Raw genomic sequence first — 20,834 nt, 5'->3', positions numbered from 1 at the left:
ATCTTATAAATAAATAAATAAAATTGGATGATGGGGGTGCCTGTCTGGCTCAGTCAGACAAGCATGTGACTCTTGACCTTGGGGTTGTGAGTTTGAGCCTCATGTTGGGTTTAGAGATTACTTAAAAAATAAAATCTTAAAAAAATTATAAAATTGGATGATAGCTTTATGAGGTGATCATTTTATTATTTTTAACACATTTCATTCATTTTTATTATTTTTAACACCTTTCATTCAGAAATATTCCCTAGTATATTATTTTTTTAAAGATTATTTTTTGGTGGGGGGGAGACTCCTGGGTGGCTCAGTCGGTTAAGCTTCTGCCTTCAGCTGGGGCCATATTGGGCTCCTTGCTCAGCGGGGAGCCTGCTTCTCCCTCTGCCTGCCGCTCCCCCTATTTATGTTCTGTCTCTCTCTGACAAATAAGTAAATAAAATCTTTTTTCACAAAAATCTTTTTTCTATTTGATAGAACAGGTAGAACCACAGACAGAGGGGCAGAGGGAGAGAAGCAGGCTCCCCGCTGAGCAAGGAGCCCTGACTCCGGGCATGACCCCAGCCAAATGTAGAGGCTTAAACGACTGAGCCCCCAGGCACCCCTTAAAAATTTTTTTTTAATTTAAGTAATCTCTAAACCCAATTATGTCATAGCTGAAGAAGCAATGCCCTCGAGAACGAGTACAAGTAGGATTGCTTTGTCCACTGTTGAAAAAAGTGGAAATAGGTTATAAGACAAGTACAGATATTAGTACTTTTATAGATTTAGTTGTGGCATGATGAGGAAGTTCCTAACTGACAGCTTCTATTTTCTCAATGAGTTTTCCACAAAACAAAGACGAGTAAGGGCTCCTGGGTGGTGTTGAGATTCAGCCCCACCTGGGGCTCCCTAATCTCTCCCTCTGCTCCTCCCTGCTCATGCTCGCGCGCGCTCTTTCTCTCTCTAAACTAAATAAATCTTTTTTAAAGATTTTTTTTTTTTTTGAGAGAGAGAGAGAATGAGAGAGAGAGAGAACACATGAGAGGGGATAGGGTCAGAGGGAGAAGCAGACTCCCCGCCGAGCAGGGAGCCCGATGCGGGACTCGATCCCGGGACTCCAGGATCATGACCTGAGCCGAAGGCAGTCGCTTAACCAACTGAGCCACCCAGGCGCCCTAAACTAAATAAATCTTAAAAACAAAACAAAAAGCAAAAAACAAAACAAAATCAAAAAAAGGCAGGGGCACCTGGGTGCCTCAGTTGGTTAGACCTCTGCTTGCCTTCCACTCAGGTCATGATCTCAGGGTCCTGAGATCCAGCCGGCCTGCGGCTCCGTTCTCAGCGGGGAGTCTGCTTCTCCCTCTGCCCCTCCCCGCCAGTGCTCTCTCTCTCGCGCGCTCAAAAAAATAAATAAAATCTAAAAAAAAAGGAGGGGAGCTTGTTTCTCCCCAAAATGGAAAATTCTGCAAGCTAACAAGGGACACTTGGGTTTGGGCCATCGGTTCTGTTCTACGAGTCTGTGTTGAGCAAAGATTGGCGTTTCTAAGGAAAGTGCGGAAGCATTTAGTCTGGGCCCGATTATGAAGACTCCCTGTTTCCCAAACCCTAAAGCAAGGGAGCAAAGACTGTCTGTTCGGAACACCGCCACCCGGGGCTCCGCGTGGAACCCGCGGGGCTGGGAGGGGCCCCTTCGCGCAGGTCCCTGGGGAGCACGCGGGGAGGCGCATGCGCGCGGCGCCTCACAAACTCGCGCTTCTTTTTCTCGTTGGAGCGGCTGTGTTTCCCTGATTTTACCTGGCGACAGTTTGCATTCTCCGCGCCTGCCATGGCGCAACTGGAAGAACTGGAGCTGCTGAAGAAGAGTCTCCAGGAAGAGGCCGAGCGGCCGGCGGAGCTGTGAGCGGAGCGGAGGGAGGGTCTGGGAGCCAGGCGGGAGATTTGAAAGAAAGGCGCGGGAGAGGCCGCACCCACGTCTCGGCGGAGCCGGGCTCGGAATTCAGTGACTCGGCTCCGGGCGCCCGACGAGTTTCCGGAGCTGGGGTCTGCTTCGTAGTGTTCTCTCTGGGGCCACACTCGGGCCAGAGCCCAAAGACTGCTCACCCAGCAGTTCATTCTTTCTCTTCATATCACTTGCCTGAATTCAGGGCGTGCCAGCCACTTAAACGCCCTCGTAAAGGGCAATTGCAACTGCTAGATGCTTTTCTCAAGGTTTCGTTGGGGAATCTTGTCCCAGGAGAGCTCTCTACCCTCAACTTGGACTAAATGGTTAGGGCAGCTTGACCCACAATCATGGTGTGGAATTATTTTCAATTAATAATAATGATGCTAATTATTGTTTACGGATCTTTGCATTTTGGGTTTTGATCAGCATTATCATTTGCGAAAGTCCTTAAGGCATCCCAGCCGACCTTGGGAAATTCATGGCCTGAGGCTTCCTGGAGTAGGTGAATGAGGCCATTACAAAGTAATAGAACCTAGGGTTGGGTATTACAATTAGAGAGGTAATGACGTTGGATTCTGTTGTACTGTCACTGACAAAGACTGCAGTCAAACTGGAAAGACTAATGAGGGACTTAATGTTTTCTAGAACGATTAGAGAATTCTGCATCGTTTTCAGGCGGCTAGGATTAATGGATAGAAGTATTGTGAAGTTGACTTGCCCATTATAAATAAGAAATGTCTGAGTTGCTCTATGAAGGAATGAGCTAACATGACAGGTAGTAAGCTTGCTTTTCTCTGCGAGGTAGGGGCTAGTTGATTCTCACTGAGATTTTATAGAAAGATTTTCTTCATTAAAGAGTAGTTTGGAGTAGATGATTTCTAAGTAGGCCTAAAGATTAATGTAACGCTGACTCACAGTAGGTCTTCAGCAAACCACCCACACTATGCTTTTCCCTAACAAATATCCCTTTCATTTACAAAAAGGATAGTGTCCAAGACATTTCCTTTTGCTTGTACTTTGGGAAGGTTTGCACCAGTGGTAGGAATTTGTTATTTAGTATTTTTCAATTTATCCTTAATCCTCATTATCATGGATGTCCCACAGAGCTCCTCCTAAGAACTTATACAGTATTTGGAAAAATCCATATCATAAGCATGTTTTAAATGGCATTACTTCTGGGAAGTTTTTATCATAGGAATTCTGCTGTGCCCTTACTCTCTTAATTTTTACCTATTTAGCTAATGGTCATTATGATAAGCTTTCTAGAAGAAACAAACCTAGAAAATTGAGAAGGTTGGTTTGTAGATAAAGGAAATTCGATGGCTTCTTATTTCATGGTACAGTAGTTGTATTTGTATATGTTTCAGATTTCAGAAGAAGGTGGAAGCTTCCTTTTCTAAAACAGTTCTGAGCCGAGGAATGGATAACCGGTACCTGGTATTAGCAGTCAATATTGTACAGAATGAAGAAGGAACCCATGAAAAACACCTAATCATCACTGCTTCCCAGTCACTAGAAAATAAAGAACTGTGTATCCTTAGGAATAACTGGTAATTTTCGTGTGACTTTGAGCACCTATCTGGCTTAAGGGTACCATCTTAAAACTCATCACATAGGCTTGTGTGGATGTTGCTGTAATTTAATTGTTAATAAAGGGAGTAGATGTGAACCTGAATTAATTTCATGTAAAAATTGTGCTTGTTACCCCAGCATCTCCAGCTCCTTATTCTGGAACTTGGTTTTTATTGTCATTTGAAAATTAACTACAAAGGGACTTATAAATGACTACTTCCAAAATTTCCCAGTACTTTTTAAGATTGCAGCTTTTCACTAAGAGCAAAATTAATTACAGCATACGAACATTCTTAAACCCTAGATTTCTCTACTCAAGCAAAGTATGGTATGTGAGGGATGAAGGGGAAATGCAAGAAAGTGGAGGTCTAATTTTTGTCTATTTAGAGTCTTTGTCTAGATAAAAATTATAAATATGATTTTATTAACACATTGGGTTTGGCTTCATGCCTCAAGACTTACAGAAACTGTAGATATGCTAGAAGTCTTTTTTTTTTTTTTAAAGATTTTATTTATTTGATAGAGCGAGAGGGAACAGTAGAGAGAGAGGGAGAAGCAGGTTCCCTGCCAAGCAGGGAGCCTGATGCGGGGCTCGATCCCAGGATCCTGGGATCATGACCTGAGCCGAAGGCAGACGCTTAACCATCTGAGCCACCTAGGTGCCCCGATATGCTAGAAGTCTTAAGAATGAGAGAATTATTATTGAAACAATCTAATCCGGGCACCTGGGTGGCTCAGTTGGTTAAGCGACTGCCTTCGGCTCAGGTCATGATCCTGGAGTCCCTGGATCGAGTCCTGCATCCGGCTCCCTGCTCGGCAGGGAGTCTGCTTCTCCCTCCGACCCTCCCCCCTTTCATGCTCTCTCTCTCTCAAATAAATAAATAAAATCTTTAAAAAAAAAAAAAAAAAGAAACAACCTAATCCATAATTGGAGCTATGTACTAACACTATTAAAGATTTGTAGCTTTTGCAGTAGATGATAACATTAAGCAGTTTTCCTTTTGGGTATTTAAGGAAGACCCTTGAGTATTCTCAGGTATATTTCAAAGGTAGAAAGGAGTAGAGTGACTAGGAGTTGATTCAAAAGACTGCATCCTAGTATTAAATTTTTTTGAAAGACCCAGAAATTTACAAATACTATTCCTTCAGATAAAATATTCATTTACTTTTGAGGCTTCCTTAATATGTTTAAATGTAGGAATCTAAACTATGTATACTTTGCTTTGTTCGTAGGTGCTCTTTACCAGTGGAGCCAGGGGACATCATTCATTTGGAGGGAGACTGCCTATCTGATACTTGGATAATAGATGAAGATTTTGGATATTTAATTCTATATCCAGACATGCTGATTTCTGGCACAAGCATAGCCAGTAGTATTCGGTGTATGAGAAGAGCTGTCCTGAATGAAACTTTTAGGGTGAATAATATTAACAGCTAATGTTTCTACAGGGTTTTAGAGTTACAGAGCACTTTTACACTTTTTCTTTTTTTTTTAGATTTTATTTATTAATTTGAGAGAGAATGAGAGAGAACAAGAATGAGCAGGGGGAGGGCAGAGAGAGAGGGAGAAGCAGGCTCCCCGCTGAGCAAGGAGCCCGATGTGGGGCTTGATCCCAGGACTCTGGGACCATAACCTGAGCAGAAGGCAGATGCTTAACGGACTGAGCCACGCAGGCGCCCCACACTTTTTTTTTAAGTAAACTCCCATGTATCCATTTTGCTGTTTTCAAACATTATTTTGCAAGTAAATGAAAGCTGAGGATCTTTAAAAAATATATCTTTATCATACAAATGAACAGTAATTCCTTAAATTATTATAATGCCCAATTTATCTGTAGCATCTTTTTTTTTTTTTTTAAAGATTTTATTTATTTATTTGACAGAGAGAGAGACACAGCGAGAGAGGGAACACAAGCAGAGGGAGTGGGAGAGGGAGAAGTAGGCTTCCCGCTGAGCAGGGAGCCTGATGTGGGGCTCGATCCCAGGATCCTGGGATCATGACCTGAGCCGAAGGCAGACGCTTAACGAATGAGCCACCCAGGCGCCCCTATCTGTAGCATCTTTTATCTTTTTATTTTTTTTTGAGAGAGAGAGAGTGTCCTTGCAGGTGGGGGGAGAGGGAGGGAGAATCTCAAGCAGGCTCTATGCTCAGCACCAAGCTGGATATAGCTCCGTCGTGCAGCTCCATCTCATGACCCTGAGATCATGTGATCTGAGCTGATCAAAAGTTGGACGCTTAACTGACTGAGCCACCCAGGCGCTCCTGTAATGTCTTTTATTGAAAATATCTTTTAAGGGGCTCCTGTATGGTTCAGTTGATGAAGCATCTGCCTTCAGTTCAGGTCATGATCCTGGGGTCCTGGGATCGAGCCCTGAATCAGACTCCCTGCTCAGTGGGGAATCTGCTTCTCTCTCTTCCTCTGCCCCTCCCCCCTGCTTGTGCACTCACTCTCTCTCTCTCTCTCTCTCTCTCTCTCTCTCTCTCGCTTGTGCTCTCTCAAATAATAAAATCTTTTTTTAAAAAGATAGATAGATAGATAGATAGATAGATTTAGATTTTATTTATTTTTCAGAGAGGGAGAAAGAGCACAAGCAGGGGGAACGGCAGGCAGAGGGAGAAATAGGCTCCCCGCTGAGCAGGGAGCCTGATGCTCACCCATCCCAGGACTCTGAGATCATGACCTGAGCCAAAGGCATATGCTTAACCGACTGAGCCACCCAGGTTCCCAAGAAAATATCTTTTTATTCAGTTGTTTTCTTAGAATCAGACAGAATCCAAACAAGGTCTTTTTTTTTTTCTTTTTTTTTTGAAGACTGTATTTATTATTTTTTAAAGATTTTATTTATTTGACAGAGAGGGTGGGAAGGAGAGAGAATATGAAGCAGTCTCTGCGCTGAGTGCACAGAGCCTGTGGCAGGGCTTGATCACAAGACTGTGAGATCATGACTTGAGTGGTTATTAAGGGTCAAATGCTTAACCAATTGAGCCACCCAGGCACCCCTTAAGATTGTAGTTTTTTTAAGTAGTCTCTAACCCCAGTGTAGGTCTCAAACCCACAACCCCAAGATCAAGATTTGCGTGCCCCCTAAGCCAGCCAGGTTCTCTCAAACAAGGTCTTTGTGTTATGTTTGGTTGGTATGTCTCCTGAGTTTCTTCTTTTTTTTTTAAGATTTTATTTATTTGAGAGAGAGAATGAGATAGAGCATGAGAGGGGGGAGGGGCAGAGGGAGAAGCAGACTCCCCGCTGAGCAGGGAGCCCGATGCGGGACTCGATCCCAGGACTCCAGGATCGTGACCTGAGCTGAAGGCAGTCGCTTAACCAACTGAGCCACCCAGGCGCCCTCCTGAGTTTCTTTTAATCTCTGTTGGTTCTGCCTTATACTCACCCTCTTTGCTTCAGTGCCATTTGTTGAAGAACCTGGGTTTTATTTTTTATTTTTTTAAAGATTTTATTTATTTATTTGACAGAGAGAGACACAGTGAAAGAGGGAACACAAGCAGGGGGAGTGGGAGAGGGAGAAGCAGGCTCCCCGCTGACCAGGGAGCCCAATGTGGGGCTCGATCCCAGGATTCTGGGATCATGACCTGAGCCGAAGGCAGACACTTAACGACTGAGCCACTCAGGCGCCCCTGGGTTTTATTTGTTAAAAGAGTTTCTTCCTTTCGGGGTATTTTTTTCTTAAAAAATTTTATTTATTTGACAGACACAGTGATAGAGGGAACACAAACAGGGGGAGTGGGAGAGGGAGAAGCAGGCTTCCCGTGGAGCAGGGAGCCTGATGCAGGGCTCGATCCCAGAACCCTGGGATCATGACCTGAGCCGAAGGCAGATGCTTTAACGACTGAGCCACCCAGGTGTCCCTGGGGTATTTTTTAAATTATACAATTTATATGTATGTAGAAAGCCAAAAATACAGCTGAGCAAAGAAAAAAAAAAAGAAGGAAAAATGCCTAAATAGACATTTTCCAATAGTCTTAGTTATCAATTAATTGTAGTTTTAACTTTTATTTATTTTTTTAAAGATTTTATTTATTTATTTGACAGAGACACAGCGAGAGAGGGAATACAAGCAGAGGGAGTGGGAGAGGGAGAAGCAGCCTTCCTGCCGAGCAGGGAGCCCGATACGGGGTTCAATCCCAGGACCTGGAATCATGACCTGAGCTGAAGGCAGACGCTTAACGACTGAGCCACCCAGGCGCCCCTAATTGTAGAAAAATCAGCTTGATATTTTCATTGGTGGTGGTGGGGGTCTATTGACTTCTCTTTTAACCATATTTTATAAAGCAGACCTGAATATTTAAAAATTTTTATAAAAACCTTTTATTTTGCAATAATTTTAGACTCAGAAAAACTTGCATAAATAGTATAGAGAGTCCCTCTGTAAATTAAATTTTTTTTTTTTTTTTAAGATTTTACTTATTTGCCAGAGAGAGACACAGTGAGAGAGGGAACACAAACAGGGAGTGGGAGAGGGAGAAGCAGGCTTCCCACTGAGCAGGGAGCCCAATGCGGGGCTTGATCCCAGGACCCTGGGATCATGACCTGAGCCTAAGGCAGACGCTTAACGACTGAGCCACCCAGGCGCCCCTGTAAATTAATTTTTAAAATTCCTGAAGCATGTTTTGGTGGCTTTATCTACTTTGGTATCTTTAAGAGGAAGGTTTAGGCTAAGAATAGAGTTAATTGAGAAATACTGTGTCTTTTTTTTCTTTTTTAAAATACTGTTTCTTTTTGAGTGGAGGAAACTCGTCAGAAATCTCTGTTGTAAGTTTAAAGCTTGTTTGAGTAATATCTTTTTTTTTTTTTAAAGATTTTATTTATTTATCTGACAGCGAGAGAAGGAACACAAGCAGGGGGCTGGGGGAGGGAGAAGCAAGCTTCCCGCAGAGCAGGGAGCCCGATGCGGGGCTCGATCCCAGGACCCTGGGATCATGACCTGAGCTGAAGGCAGACGCTTAATGACTGAGCCACCCAGGCACCCCTGTTTGAGTAATATCTTTCACTTACATGAATTTAGGAGTTATGGCTTTATTGGGTTTTATTTGAGTAGATTATAAAGTGAAATTAGAAAAGAATATGTTAAGCGTTTGAGAATACATTGAACTTTTTCATATAGGGTTACTTCTATTGATTTCAAAATGGAAATTACTGATTTTTAAAAAAATAACATGCTTGTAAAATCAGGTAATTCTGAATAGAAGAAAGTGCAAGTTGGGCACCTGGGTGGCTCAGTCAGTTGAGCGTCTGCCTTTGGCTCAGGTCATGATCTCAGGGCCCTGGGATTGAGTCCCACGTTGGGCTCCCTTTTCAGTGGGGAGTCTGCTTCTCCCTCTGCCTCTCCCCATGCTTGTGCTCTCTCTTTCTCTCAAATGAATAAATTAAAAAAAAAATCTTAAAGTGAAAGTCATCTATAATTTTACTAACTAGAAAAAAAAATTGTTTAATATTTTGGCATTTGTCTCACCAGTGCACTTTGGCTGTGGTGGTTTAATAGGATAGGTAATAAATATGGGATCATGTCTGTTAATATGTCTTGTAGTAAAATGTATGATTTTTTTTTTAATAGAGCTCTGAACCGGCCACACACCAAATGCTGATTGGTACAGTTCTTCATGAAGTATTTCAAAAAGCAATAAGCAATAGCTTTGCCCCAGAAAAGCTACAAGAATTTGCTTTTCAAACTGTTCAAGAAATAAGGCATCTTAAGGAAATGTAAGTAGTTACAAGATGTACTGTAGGTACTATTTTATTATAGAACATTCTTTCCTGTAATCTATTATAAGGTATTTGGTTATTAGACTATTAAATATAAATCAGAGTAATACTAGAATGCAGATTCAGGGATGTAGTACCCCACTGCAGTTCTGTGAGGAGCTTCTGAAATTGCAGAATAGAAACTCTTGAGCTAAAAATATCTGGATATTCTGTACACCTGCACAATAGACTCTTCAGCTGCTCTCTGAGAGTGTGAAAAACATTTGGCTTACTTCTAGAAATGTGACATACTGTAAATTGTATGGGTTTGGGAGTCAGATGGACCTAGTTTTAAATTCTAGTTTTTAGGATTGAACAGGTTACTTAAAAATTTTGAAAAAGGTGATAATACCTATTTTGCTGACTTTTTGTGACAGTGGAGAAAATATACATAAGCCCACAAATGGCTAATTGTTGGCATTTTATGAGTGACTACATGCAGAGCGTCAACATATTCTGCTGTTTCTTTGTGACTCTTGTTGCAGACCATGTTTTTTCACAGAAGTATTTTTATTAGGGGTAATTTTGATTTCCAAACTAGTTGTAATGTAATTTTTCCCCAGATGTAATTCTCTTTCCCTGTTTATGTGGAAAATACATGTTCTAAAATGCCACACAACTGGGGGCGCCTGGGTGGCTCAGTTGGTTAAGCGACTGCCTTCGGCTCAGGTCATGATCCTGGAGTCCCCGGATCGAGTCCCGCATCGGGCTCCCTGCTCGGCAGGGAGCCTGCTTCTGCCTCTGACCCTCCCCCCTCTCATGTGCTCTCTCTCTCAAATAAATAAATAAAATCTTTAAAAAAAAAAAAAAGTTAAAATGCCATACAACTGATTTACTAATGACATAATCTATTGTCCTAAAACATTTTCTTTTTTATTTTTTTAAAAAATATTTTATTTATTTATTTGAGAGGGAGAGAGCAGGAGCGGGGGGAGGGGCAGAGGGAGAAGCACACTCCCCGCTGAGCCGGGAGCCCAACTCAGGGCTTGATCCTAGGACCCCGGGATCATGACCTGAGCTGAAGGCAGACTCTTAGCTGACTGAGCCACCTAGGCGCCCCTATTTTTAATTTTTTGAGGAACCTCTATACTGTTTCCACAGTGGCTGCACTAGTTTGCATTCCCACCAACAGTACATGAGGGTTTTTGGGTTTTTTTCCCCCCACATCCTTGCCAACACTTGTTTCTGGCATTTCAGAGGTTTTTTTTTTTTTTTTTTAAGATTTATTTATTTATTTATTTATTTGACAGAGAGAGAGAGAGAGATAGCGAGAGCAGGAACACAAGCAGGGGGAGTGGGAGAGGGAGAAGCAGGCTTCCCGCCGAGCAGGGAGCCCGACGTGGGACTCGATCCCAGGACCCTGGGACCATGACCTGAGCCGAAGGCAGACGCTCAACGACTGAGCCACCCAGGCGCCCCCCGCCTTGGCATTTCAGAGTTTTAACTTTTTTTGTCATACCCTAATCAACGTACAGTGATACCTGTTGTGTGTTGTATTGATCATTGCCCTGAAACAAATCAAAACCTAGTAGCTTAAAAAAACAAACAAACAAAAAACTTAGTGGCTTAAAATGACAAGTAATCAATTATCTTATAGTTTCTGTAGGTTAGGAATGCAGAGGTGGCTTAGCTGGATGCTTCGGGCTCAGGGTCTCCCATTTGGAGCTGCAGTCCTTTGAAGGGAGGACCTGCCTCCACGATGATACACTCACAGCTGTTGTCATGAGGCTTCAGTTTCTTGCCACGTGAGCCTCTCCTCACAACATAGCAGCTGCTACTTCAGATTAAAGGGTCTAAGAAAGTGAGCAAGTAGGAAGCCATAGTGCCGCTTTTTTTTTTTTTTTAAAGTAAACTCTGCCCCATGTGTGGGATGAAAACTCACTACCCCAAGATCAAGAGTTGCATGCTCTACTGACTGAACCAGTCAGGCGTCCGTCCCATCAAGTGGAAACTTTTTAAAAAATTCCCAGGCCCTAAAACAACAGGTTGAAAGTTCTTTTCTACCCTCTCATCGATCCTTCTATCTTATTACAGTCCTTAGAACAGATTTTATTTTGCTATTTTTTGTTTGTTTGTTTTTTTAAGATTTTTATTTATTTATTTATTTATTTATTTTTTTAAAGATTTATTTATTTATTTGAGAGAGTGAGAATGAGAGAGAGAGAGTACATGAGAGGGGGGAGGGTTAGAGGGAGAAGCAGGCTCCCTGCCGAGCAGGGAGCCCGATGCGGGACTCGATCCAGGGACTCCAGGATCATGACCTGAGCCGAAGGCAGTCGCTTAACCAACTGAGCCACCCAGGCGCCCCATGATTTTTATTTATTTTTTGACAGAGACAGCAAGAGAGGAAACACAAGCAGGGGGAGTGGGAGAGGGAGAAGCAGGCCTCCCGCAGAGCAGGGAGCCCAATGCGGGGCTCGATTCCAGGACCCTGGGACCATGACCTGAGCCGAAGGCAGACGCTTAATGACTGAGCCACCCCAGGCGCCCCAGAACAGATTTTATTTTAAATACAGGCTCCACACCCGGTGTGGAGCGCACCGTGGGGCTTGAACTCACAGCCCTGAGATCAAGGCCTGAGCTAAATCAACAGTTGGATGCTTAACCCACTGAGCCACCCAGGTGCCCCCAGATTTTTATCTTCTATGCTTTACCCTCTTGTTAATACCTATAAAAGTCTAGGCTTGAAGATCCTACCTTAAGTATCTTAATAATATCTGGAAAGACCAGGCTGTTACATGTTGTTTTGCTGTGACTTGGCTAAAATAATAAAGGAGAATTTAAATGCAGAAGACAAGGAACCTAATGTGGGACTCAATCCCAGGGAGCCCCGATGAGGAATCCAATCCCAGGACCCTGGGATCACGACCTGAGCTGAAGGCAGACACTTGACCAACTGAGCTGCTCAGGTGCCCCAAAGGCAACCACTGTTACCAGTTTCTTGCATGTCCTTACACAGAGATTTCAAATGTTTATGTGTGATGGTATGTGTGTGTGGGTATGTGTACACATTTTTTTTTGTTAGGTAAATTGTAGAATACTATGCACATTATTGTGCACTTAAAGGTTAAGCTTGGTGATCATTCCATATTAGTGCTTACTGAGCTGACTCTTTTTTTTTTTTTTTTGAGAGAAAGAGTGGGTGGGGGGTGGTAGAAGCAGAAGGAGAGGGAGAGAGAAAAACTTAAGCAGGCTCCACACCCAGCCCAGCGCTGAGCCTGTTGCAGGGCTTGATCTCATAATCCCAGGATCATGACCTGAGCTGAAATCAAGAGTCCGATGCTCAACCGGCTGAGCCACCCAGGTGCCCCTGAACTGTCATTTTTCATTAATAATGGCATAATATTTCGTTGTATGAATGTATTATAATTTATTTAAGTATCCCTCTGGCATTTCAATCTTTGCTTTTATTAGCAATTGTATAAGAAATACCTTTAGGGGCCCCTGGGTGGCCCAGTTGGTTGAGCGTCCAACTCTTGATTTCAGCTCAAGTCATGATCTTGGGATCGTGGGATTGAGCCCTGCCTTGGGCTCCGTGCTCAGTGTGGAGTTTGCTTGAGATTTTCTCTCCCTCTCCCTCTGCTTCTGTCTCTGGTCACTCTCTCTTGCTCTCTGTACCTCTAATAAATAAATAAATCTTAAAAAAAAAAACCCAGGAAATACCTTTATATATCCTTTATTTCATACCTGTGAGGCATATATTTGGGTTAAATACGTAGAAGTAGAATTGTTGGGCCAGAGAATATATGTGCTTAAAACATTTAAAAAATCTTTTTATTTGGAAATAATTTCAAATTTAGAGAAATGTTGCAAGATTAGTGCAGACAGCATTCATATACTCTTTACTTGGATTCACCTGTTAGATGTGTGTAGATTCTTTTTGTAAGATTAAGTAGTATACATCATGGTACATATGATGGGCTTTAAACCATGAAGACACTAGTCATAGAACAGGCTGAGCAGGGCCCTGGACATCCTGGTGTGCCCCGTGGGTTCAGGGGCACCCACTGCAATGGGCAGAGCTGGTCTTGCTCACCTTGCCTTCAGGCCTCTTCTCGCCACACAGCCTAGTGGCTGGGGCCTGGCATGTGGTGACATCCGATGGCTGTGTCAGGGGCGTAAGTGCTAAGGTGTGGCATGTTGCTGCTAGCCAAGGACTTTGCCAGATTTCAAGCAGCCTTTTGCAAAGGATAACCTTTGCCTCTGGTAGTCTGAATGTGTGATTATTTGGGGCTTTCTTGTATTAGCAGTTGCTCCCCTGAGGAATGTCAGCTTCTCTTTCAGCTTGAGGTTGCCACTGTGCTCAGGAGAAGCAATCTTGGCAGAGCTAGGGTTGCTAATTTTGTTTTCTCTGCTGAATCAGTTCTTTTGGTGGACTGATAGGCCTCTGCTCTCTTCTGTTTTAAGGCTGAATAATATTCCATTCTATGTATACACCACATTTAAAAAGAAGATTTTATGGGGCGCCTGGTTGGCTCAGTGGTTAAGCGTTTGCCTTCAGCTCGGGTCATGGTCCCAGAGTCCTGGGATCGCGCCCTGCATTGGGCTCCCTGCTCCGCGGGAAGCCTGCTTCTCCCTCTCCCACTCCCCCTGCTTGTGTTCCCTCTCTCACTGTGTCTCTCTCTGTCAAATAAATAAATAAAATCTTTAAAAAAAAAAGGATTTTCTTTATTTAAAGTACACTCTATCCCCAATGTAGGGCTTGAACCCATGACTCCGAGATCAAGAGTCGCACACTCTACGTTCTACCAGCTGAGGCAGCCAGGTGCCCCATGTATACATCACATTATACATCCGTTAATTAGTTGATGGATAACTTGTTTATTTGGATGTTTTTGTCCTTATTTACTTTTTCCATATTTATGCTTTCTTGTTTAATCTCTTATTTTGCAGGTATCGCTTAAATCTGAATCAAGAGGAGATAAAACAAGAAGTAGAGGAGTATCTTCCTTCATTTTCTAAATGGGCCGGAGATTTCATGCATAAATACACTTCAGGTGACTTCCCCCAGATGCAGCTCTCTCTGTAAGAAACTCATTTTGTTTATATGGTGTTCATATGTTCAGATCAGGATTTTATTCTGTACATTGAATTAAAGCTTTTTAAAGGTCTAGTTAGTACAACTAGCTTTTTTGTTTGCTTATTTTATAAATTACAGTCCTGAGTGTCTTTCCAGAACAAAAAATAATCTAATGAATAGAAATTCTACTTTCGTTATAATAAAATCTTCTGATTTTTGTATATCAGTATGTTTTTAACATTTTTTTTTTTAAGTAATCTCTACACCCAATGTGGGACTTGAATTCAAAGATCAAGAGTCGCATTCTCCACCGACTGAGCCAGCCAGGTGCTCCTGTCAGTATGTTTTTTAAATAAAATAACCAATTTGTAAATAGTCTGGGGGTCCTAATTTCGTATGCATTTCTATTACTATCCTATATGGACTGTGTCACATGTTGATTGTCTTGTGGATTTGTGCTATCTGTTCAAATACTGGGTTTAACCATTTAACTCGGTTTGGCATTTGGTATTTTATTGTTTTTCCCCTTAAAGAAGCATTCATATAAGTTTATAAGTAATACATTTTTTCTCTATCATTGTTTACTCATTCAGCAAATATTTATTGAGTGCCTAATATGTGCCAGGTAATGTTCTAGGTGCTGGGATTATCATAGCGGGGGTGGGGGAGGGGAAAGCAGCTGACTTCATGGGGATTCTGTACTACTGAACAAGTAAACAATGGTGGGGGGGTGCGGACTGTGGTAAATGCAGGGTAGAACAACCTAAGAAGGAACATGGAGTTGGTAGTAGTGGTGGTGGGACATATGATTTCCACTGAATGATTGTGAAAGGCCTCTCCGATAAGATGATGTGGAGGTGAAGCATGAAGATGAAAGAGGTAGCTGCGCAGCTCTCCCCAGGAAGAGCATTCTAGGCAAAAGCCCCTCGGGTGATGCACACCTGCCAGTGTGGCGGGAGCAGAGTGAGGAAGGAAGGAGCAGAAGTAGCTTTCCTGGGGCCTCATAAGCCATGTCAGGACTCTGGCTGCTATTCTGATTAGATAAGAGGCCGATGGAGAGCTTGCTTGCATGGGAGGGTTGTGATGTAATTTCCTTTTTTTTTTTTTTTAAGATTTTATTTATTTATTTTACAGAGAGAGACACAGTGAGAGAGGGAACACAAGCAGGGCAAGTGGGAGAGGGAGAAGCAGGCCTCCCGCGGAGCAGGGAGCCCGATGTGGGGCTCGATCCCGGGACCCTGGGATCATGACCTGAGCCGAAGGCAGGCACTTAAGGACTGAGCCACCCAGGCGCCCCAGAAAACTTTTTTTTTTTCTTTCTTTTCCCCTTAAGTGAGCAACATTTTCTTTTTCTTTAAATAGGCACAGCTGGGGCGCCTGGGTGGCTCAGTTGGTTAGGCGACTGCCTTCGGCTCAGGTCATGATCCTGGAGTCCTGGGATCGAGCCCTGCATCGGGCTCCCTGCTCAGCGGGGAGTCTGCTTCTCCCTCTGACCCTCCTCCGTCTCGTGCTCTCTGTCTCTCATTCTCTCTCTGAAATAAATAAAATCTTTTAAAAAAAATTAAATAAATAAATAGGCACAGCTTCCATTTATATAAATTTTCTTTGGCTGAGACCACAGTGAGAGTTGTGGAAGTGATGAGAATCAGTTGGACTTTAGTCAGACTTTAGCGGTAGAACTGGTAGTTTTGGATTGGATGTGGAGTGTGAGGGAAAGAAAAGGCAGCAGTGATTCCAGGGGAGAAAATGTGATAAGAAGGATGTCAAGGGAGAATGGTAGAGGAGGATTTGGAGACAGGGAGTTAGACAGCTATAGTGAGGGTTTGTTATATGAGGGACACATAGAAATGGAAGGGTAGCCAGAGGCTTATGTGGAGCTAAGAGAGCTTTGTTGTTGTTTTGAAGATGACAGGTATAATGTGTTCATATGCAGATGGGGAGAATTCCATAGAAAGGGCAGAAGTCATCATGAGAGATGGGAAAGGTCAGCTATGTCTTGAATATGGGAGAAGGAATGAGAGTATACAAGTGGAAGGGTTGACCTATGGGACACTTATTTCTTTTTTTTTTTTTAAGATTTTATTTATTTATTAGAGAGAGAGCACATGAGAGGGGGGAGGGTCAGAGTGAGAAGCAGACCCCCCGCTGAGCAGGGAGCCCGATGTGGGACTTGATCCCGGGACTCCAGGATCATGACCTGAGCCGAAGGCAGTCGTTTAACCAACTGAGCCACCCAGGCGCCCCGGGACACTTATTTCTTGGCGTTAAAATCTCCCAAGTGGATTACTTCATCAAAGATATTTGGAAATTTTACCACCTTTTACATATTGCTAGAATTCTCTGAGAATTTTGTAATCATTATAGAAGGTTGTTAGCAATGTTTAAATGTCCTGTGTCTGGGGACGCCTGGGTGGCTCAGTCGGTTAAGCGTCTGCCTTCAGCTCAGGTCATGATCCCAGGGTCCTGGGATCGAGTCCCGCATCGGGCTCCCTGCTCCATGGGGAGCCTGCTTTTCCCTCTGCCTCTGCCTCTCTCTCTCTCTCTCATGAATAAATAAATAAAATCTTTAAAAAAAAATAAAATAAATGTCCTGTGTCTGGATTTTATTATTTATTTATTTTTAAAAGATTTTATTTATTTATTTGATAGAGACACAGCGAGAGAGGGAACACAAGCAGGGGCAGTGGAGGAGGGAGAAGCGGGCTTCCCGTGGAGCAGGGAGCCCGATGCGGGACTCAATTCCAAGACCCTGGGATCGTGACCTGAGCCGAAGGCAGACGCTTAACGACTGAGCCACCCAGGCGCCTCTGTCCTGTATCTGGATTTTAATTATTTTTATTTATTTTATTATTATTTACAACTCAGTGACTTTTAGTATATTTGTAGAGTTCTGTAACCATAACCACAGTCAGCTTGCCAGGATTTTGATATATATTTTAATAATGGTAGTTTAAAAAAATGAGGCTTATCGTGCTTTTAGATTTGGGTTTATTTTTCATATTCTTTTTTTCTGCAGTGGTCTTAAATTTACCAGTAGCTCCCTCCCTTAAAAAAAAAAGGCTGTAATAAATGGGTTTAATTTATAAATGCTTTGTTCTTTATTATTTCTTTGGAGCAGATTGCCTATGTCTAGAACAGGGGGTGGGTCTCAGTGCATTAGTCTTCACTGTGATAAACAGATAAATGTTTAAGTAGTCATTCTCCTGATTTGTTTCATTGTTTTGTAGTATTTCTGTCATTCTGGTCTCTATTGATTTTCTGTAATAATTACAAACTTAATTTTTGTTCTCTGTTGTTCCTAATTATTTCTTTATCCTTGTTTACCCTCCCTCACTATATACCTTTCTGGTCCTTCCTTATTATTTATTTTGGAGTAATTTAAATTTGCTTGAGAATTAAAGTTGTGGTGGATATCCCTTTTCCTTGTTTCAGATATTAGCTTTTCTTTTACTGTTTAATTGTTTTAGCATTTTGTCTGCATGTTTTTTTCTTTCGGTTAAGATTTATTCATTGTTTCTGCAGTGATAAGCTGCCATTTTCTCATCGATTCATGGACTTAACCTATTCAGCATATAGGTATTCCATGCATTGGTCCTGGTGTTACAGGGAGACTAAAACCCTCCAAGAACTCTCTACTGGTGGTAGTTGAAAACATAGACCTGGAGGGCATTGCTTAGAGAGAACATGTAGGGCAACAGACGAGGCATGGAACTCTGGCAGCTAAGAGTGGGCTGTGTAAGGACAGAGGGAGAGAGGAGTAGAATCCATCGAATGAGGCTGATGATGGACCAGCAAGGAATTAGGTAGCCTGGAACAAGTATATTAGGAAGCCAGGGAAAGTGTGGGATTCAGAGTTGTCTTTGACCTGAAAGGGATTTTTGAGATCAACTCCTAGGTTTCAAATAAGGAAACTGAGATCCAGTGAGTGGTGTGACTAGTCCAGGTTTTATACGAAAAACCAGTGGTGGGGCTGAGTCTACAGTAACAATTCTTGATTCCCAGCCCAGTGTTCTCCTCTCTGTATCTTGGTATAAGGCTTTTTTGTTTGTTTGTTTCAGTTACTTCCAATGGAATCTTGTATGTCCTTCTGTGAAGGAAGCGCTCCTCTGTATTTTAGCTTGTGTCATTTTCGCAGCAGTTTATAGTCATCTTTTATTTTTTTTTAAAGATTTTATTTATTTATTTGAGAGAGAATGAGAGAGAGCACATGAGAGGGGGGAGGGTCAGAGTGAGAAGCAGACTCCCTGCCGAGCAGGCAGCCCGATGCGGGACTCGATCCCGGGACTCCAGGATCATGACCTGAGCCGAAAGCAGTCGCTTCACCAACTGAGCCACCCAGGCGCCCATATAGCCATCTTTAAAGAAAAAAATCTTTAGACTTTAGCACAGAGAATGAGACCTTTAAAGGTCATTTAAAGAGACAACCTGGGGCGCCTGGGTGGCTCAGTTAGTTGAGCGTCTGCCTTTGGCTTGGGTCGTGTTCAGCGGGGAGCTAGCTTCTCCTTCTCCCTTTGCTGCTCCTCCTCCTTGTGCTCACTCTCTCTGTCAAATAAATAAAAATCTTTTTTTTTTTTTAAGATTTTATTTATTTGAGAGAGAGAGAATGAGTGAGAGAGAGCACACATGAGAGAGGGGAGGGTCAGAGGGAGAAGCAGACTCCCTGCTGAGCAGGGAGCCCGATGCGGGACTCGATCCCGGGACTCCAGGATCATGACCTGAGCCGAAGGCAGTCGCTTAACCAACTGAGCCACCCAGGCATCCCTCAAATAAATAAAAATCTTAAAAAAAAAAGAGAGAGACTTTCTCACCCATAGGTAATTAAGTGTAAATTTTCTTCATCTTCACAATACCATATTCTCAATCAGGTGGTTCTCGAAGGAGTTTTACAGCATTATGTTGATTAAAATCATAGTAGTTAAATTGAAATACTGTCATTTATTCCACAGATCTAGGTCTGAAATCACATTACTTCATTTTCTAGGGGAATGAATTTTATTAGCAGTGTTAAAAGTTTCATTACCTATCTTCTATTAAGTATACATGTGACATTTTATGAATAATAAAGTTTGCTTTATTTCATAGGAGCATATTTAAATATATAACACAATTAGATAACATTTGGAGAGAGAGAACAGAATAATATTTAAGAAATTTCGGGTAAGTTGTAGCTTCCCTGAATTCCTCTGTTGTCTTCCTCAGAGGTTGCAGAAGTATACATATATTCCTGGAGATTATATTTGAAGCATCCTGAAATGTTTAAAAAAGAATCACTGAAGATGTCATTTTCTTTCTCTTAGAAAATATTCTCATTTGTTAAGAAATAGCTGCTGATCTAAATAACATGAAATTAGCAACCAAAGTCAACTAAATCATGTATTCTGACAGTCAGAATTTTTAAGCCTTTTAAATCTCAATTTTTATTTTAATTAATTAATTTTTAGAGATTTTATTTATTTATTTGATGGAGAGAGAGCGCAAGTAGGCAGAGTGGCAGGCAGAGGAGGGGGGAGAAGCAGGCTCCCCACTGAGCAGAGAGCCCGATGCGGGGCTTGATCCCAGGACCCTGGAATCATGACCTGAGCTAAAGGCAGATGTTTAATGACTGAGCCACCCAGGCACCCCTACTTGCAGAGCTTGTAAGACAAATTGCTGGGCTTCACCTGCAGAGTTTCTGATTGAGTAGGTCTGGAGTGGGGCCTGAGAATTTGCTTTTATTACAAGTTCCCAGGTGATGTTGATGCTGCTCCTCTAGGCACCACACTTTGAGAATCACTGCTGTAAACGTATGTTGTTGGTTTCCCATCCCTGCATTCTCTGTGTATAGTAGAGTCAATAACAGCATAAAGAGAAATGTGCTGTGTTCTTTTTTTTTTTTAATATTTTATTTATTTATTTGAGAGGGAGAGAAAGTGAGTGAGAGCGAACACAAGCAGGGTGAAGGGCAGAAGGAGAAGCAGACTCCCGGCCGAGCAGGGAGCCCGACGTGGGACTTGATCCAGGGACTCCAGGACCACGACCCAAGCCGAAGGCAGACGCCCAACCAACTGAGCCACCCAGGCACCCTGTGCTTAGTGTTCTAATGAAGTATTTTTGTGTTTAATTTTTTAGGCCAAGTGATGGTAATAACAATAATTCATCGTGTAATATTGAAGTCATAAACTCATTGGACATTGAAGAAAGCATTTGGTCCCCAAGGTTTGGATTGAAAGGCAAAATAGATGTCACAGTTGGTGTGAAAATACATCGAGGATGTAAAACGAAGTATAAGATAATGCCATTGGAACTTAAAACTGGCAGAGAATTAAATTCTATTGAACACCGTAGTCAGGTAGGTATAAGTCTTAATAAGAAAATTGTCTGAATATTTAGTATACTGAAAAATATAGGTCTGCTTTATATATTTTGGTTCAATTTGGGTGATTTTTGTATTAAGTTTCATATAGTACTTTTCAATTTGGGATGTATCCAGGGTACTCAAATTGTTTATAAATGTATACATGTCTACAGCAGAAAGTTTTCTCTAGCAAAGAAATACAACAGCTGAATTTATAAGCCAGTGTTGCCAAGT

General features: G+C 42.3%; 1 protein-coding gene across 1 annotated transcript in view; it reads left to right on the top strand.

The window, feature by feature from the left end:
* Positions 1 to 1,375: 1,375 nt before the first annotated feature.
* The window catches only part of LOC118018664 (DNA replication ATP-dependent helicase/nuclease DNA2-like), a 46,453-nt gene continuing 26,994 nt past the window's right edge, over positions 1,376 to 20,834 (top strand). The window contains exons 1-6 of the mRNA XM_035017392.1: positions 1,376 to 1,872; positions 3,286 to 3,468; positions 4,724 to 4,907; positions 9,059 to 9,204; positions 14,140 to 14,271; positions 20,375 to 20,594. Of these exons, the coding sequence (XP_034873283.1) occupies positions 1,802 to 1,872; positions 3,286 to 3,468; positions 4,724 to 4,907; positions 9,059 to 9,204; positions 14,140 to 14,271; positions 20,375 to 20,594 (936 nt within the window). The 5' untranslated portion in view covers positions 1,376 to 1,801. The remainder of the gene's footprint in view (positions 1,873 to 3,285; positions 3,469 to 4,723; positions 4,908 to 9,058; positions 9,205 to 14,139; positions 14,272 to 20,374; positions 20,595 to 20,834) is intronic.

This window comes from Mirounga leonina, unplaced genomic scaffold (genome assembly GCF_011800145.1).
Source record: "Mirounga leonina isolate KUSES-001 unplaced genomic scaffold, KU_Mleo_1.0 Mir_107, whole genome shotgun sequence".
Lineage (NCBI taxonomy): Eukaryota > Metazoa > Chordata > Mammalia > Carnivora > Phocidae > Mirounga > Mirounga leonina.
Note: the sequence above shows the minus strand (reverse complement) of the source record. Positions and strands in the feature narration are given on the sequence as shown.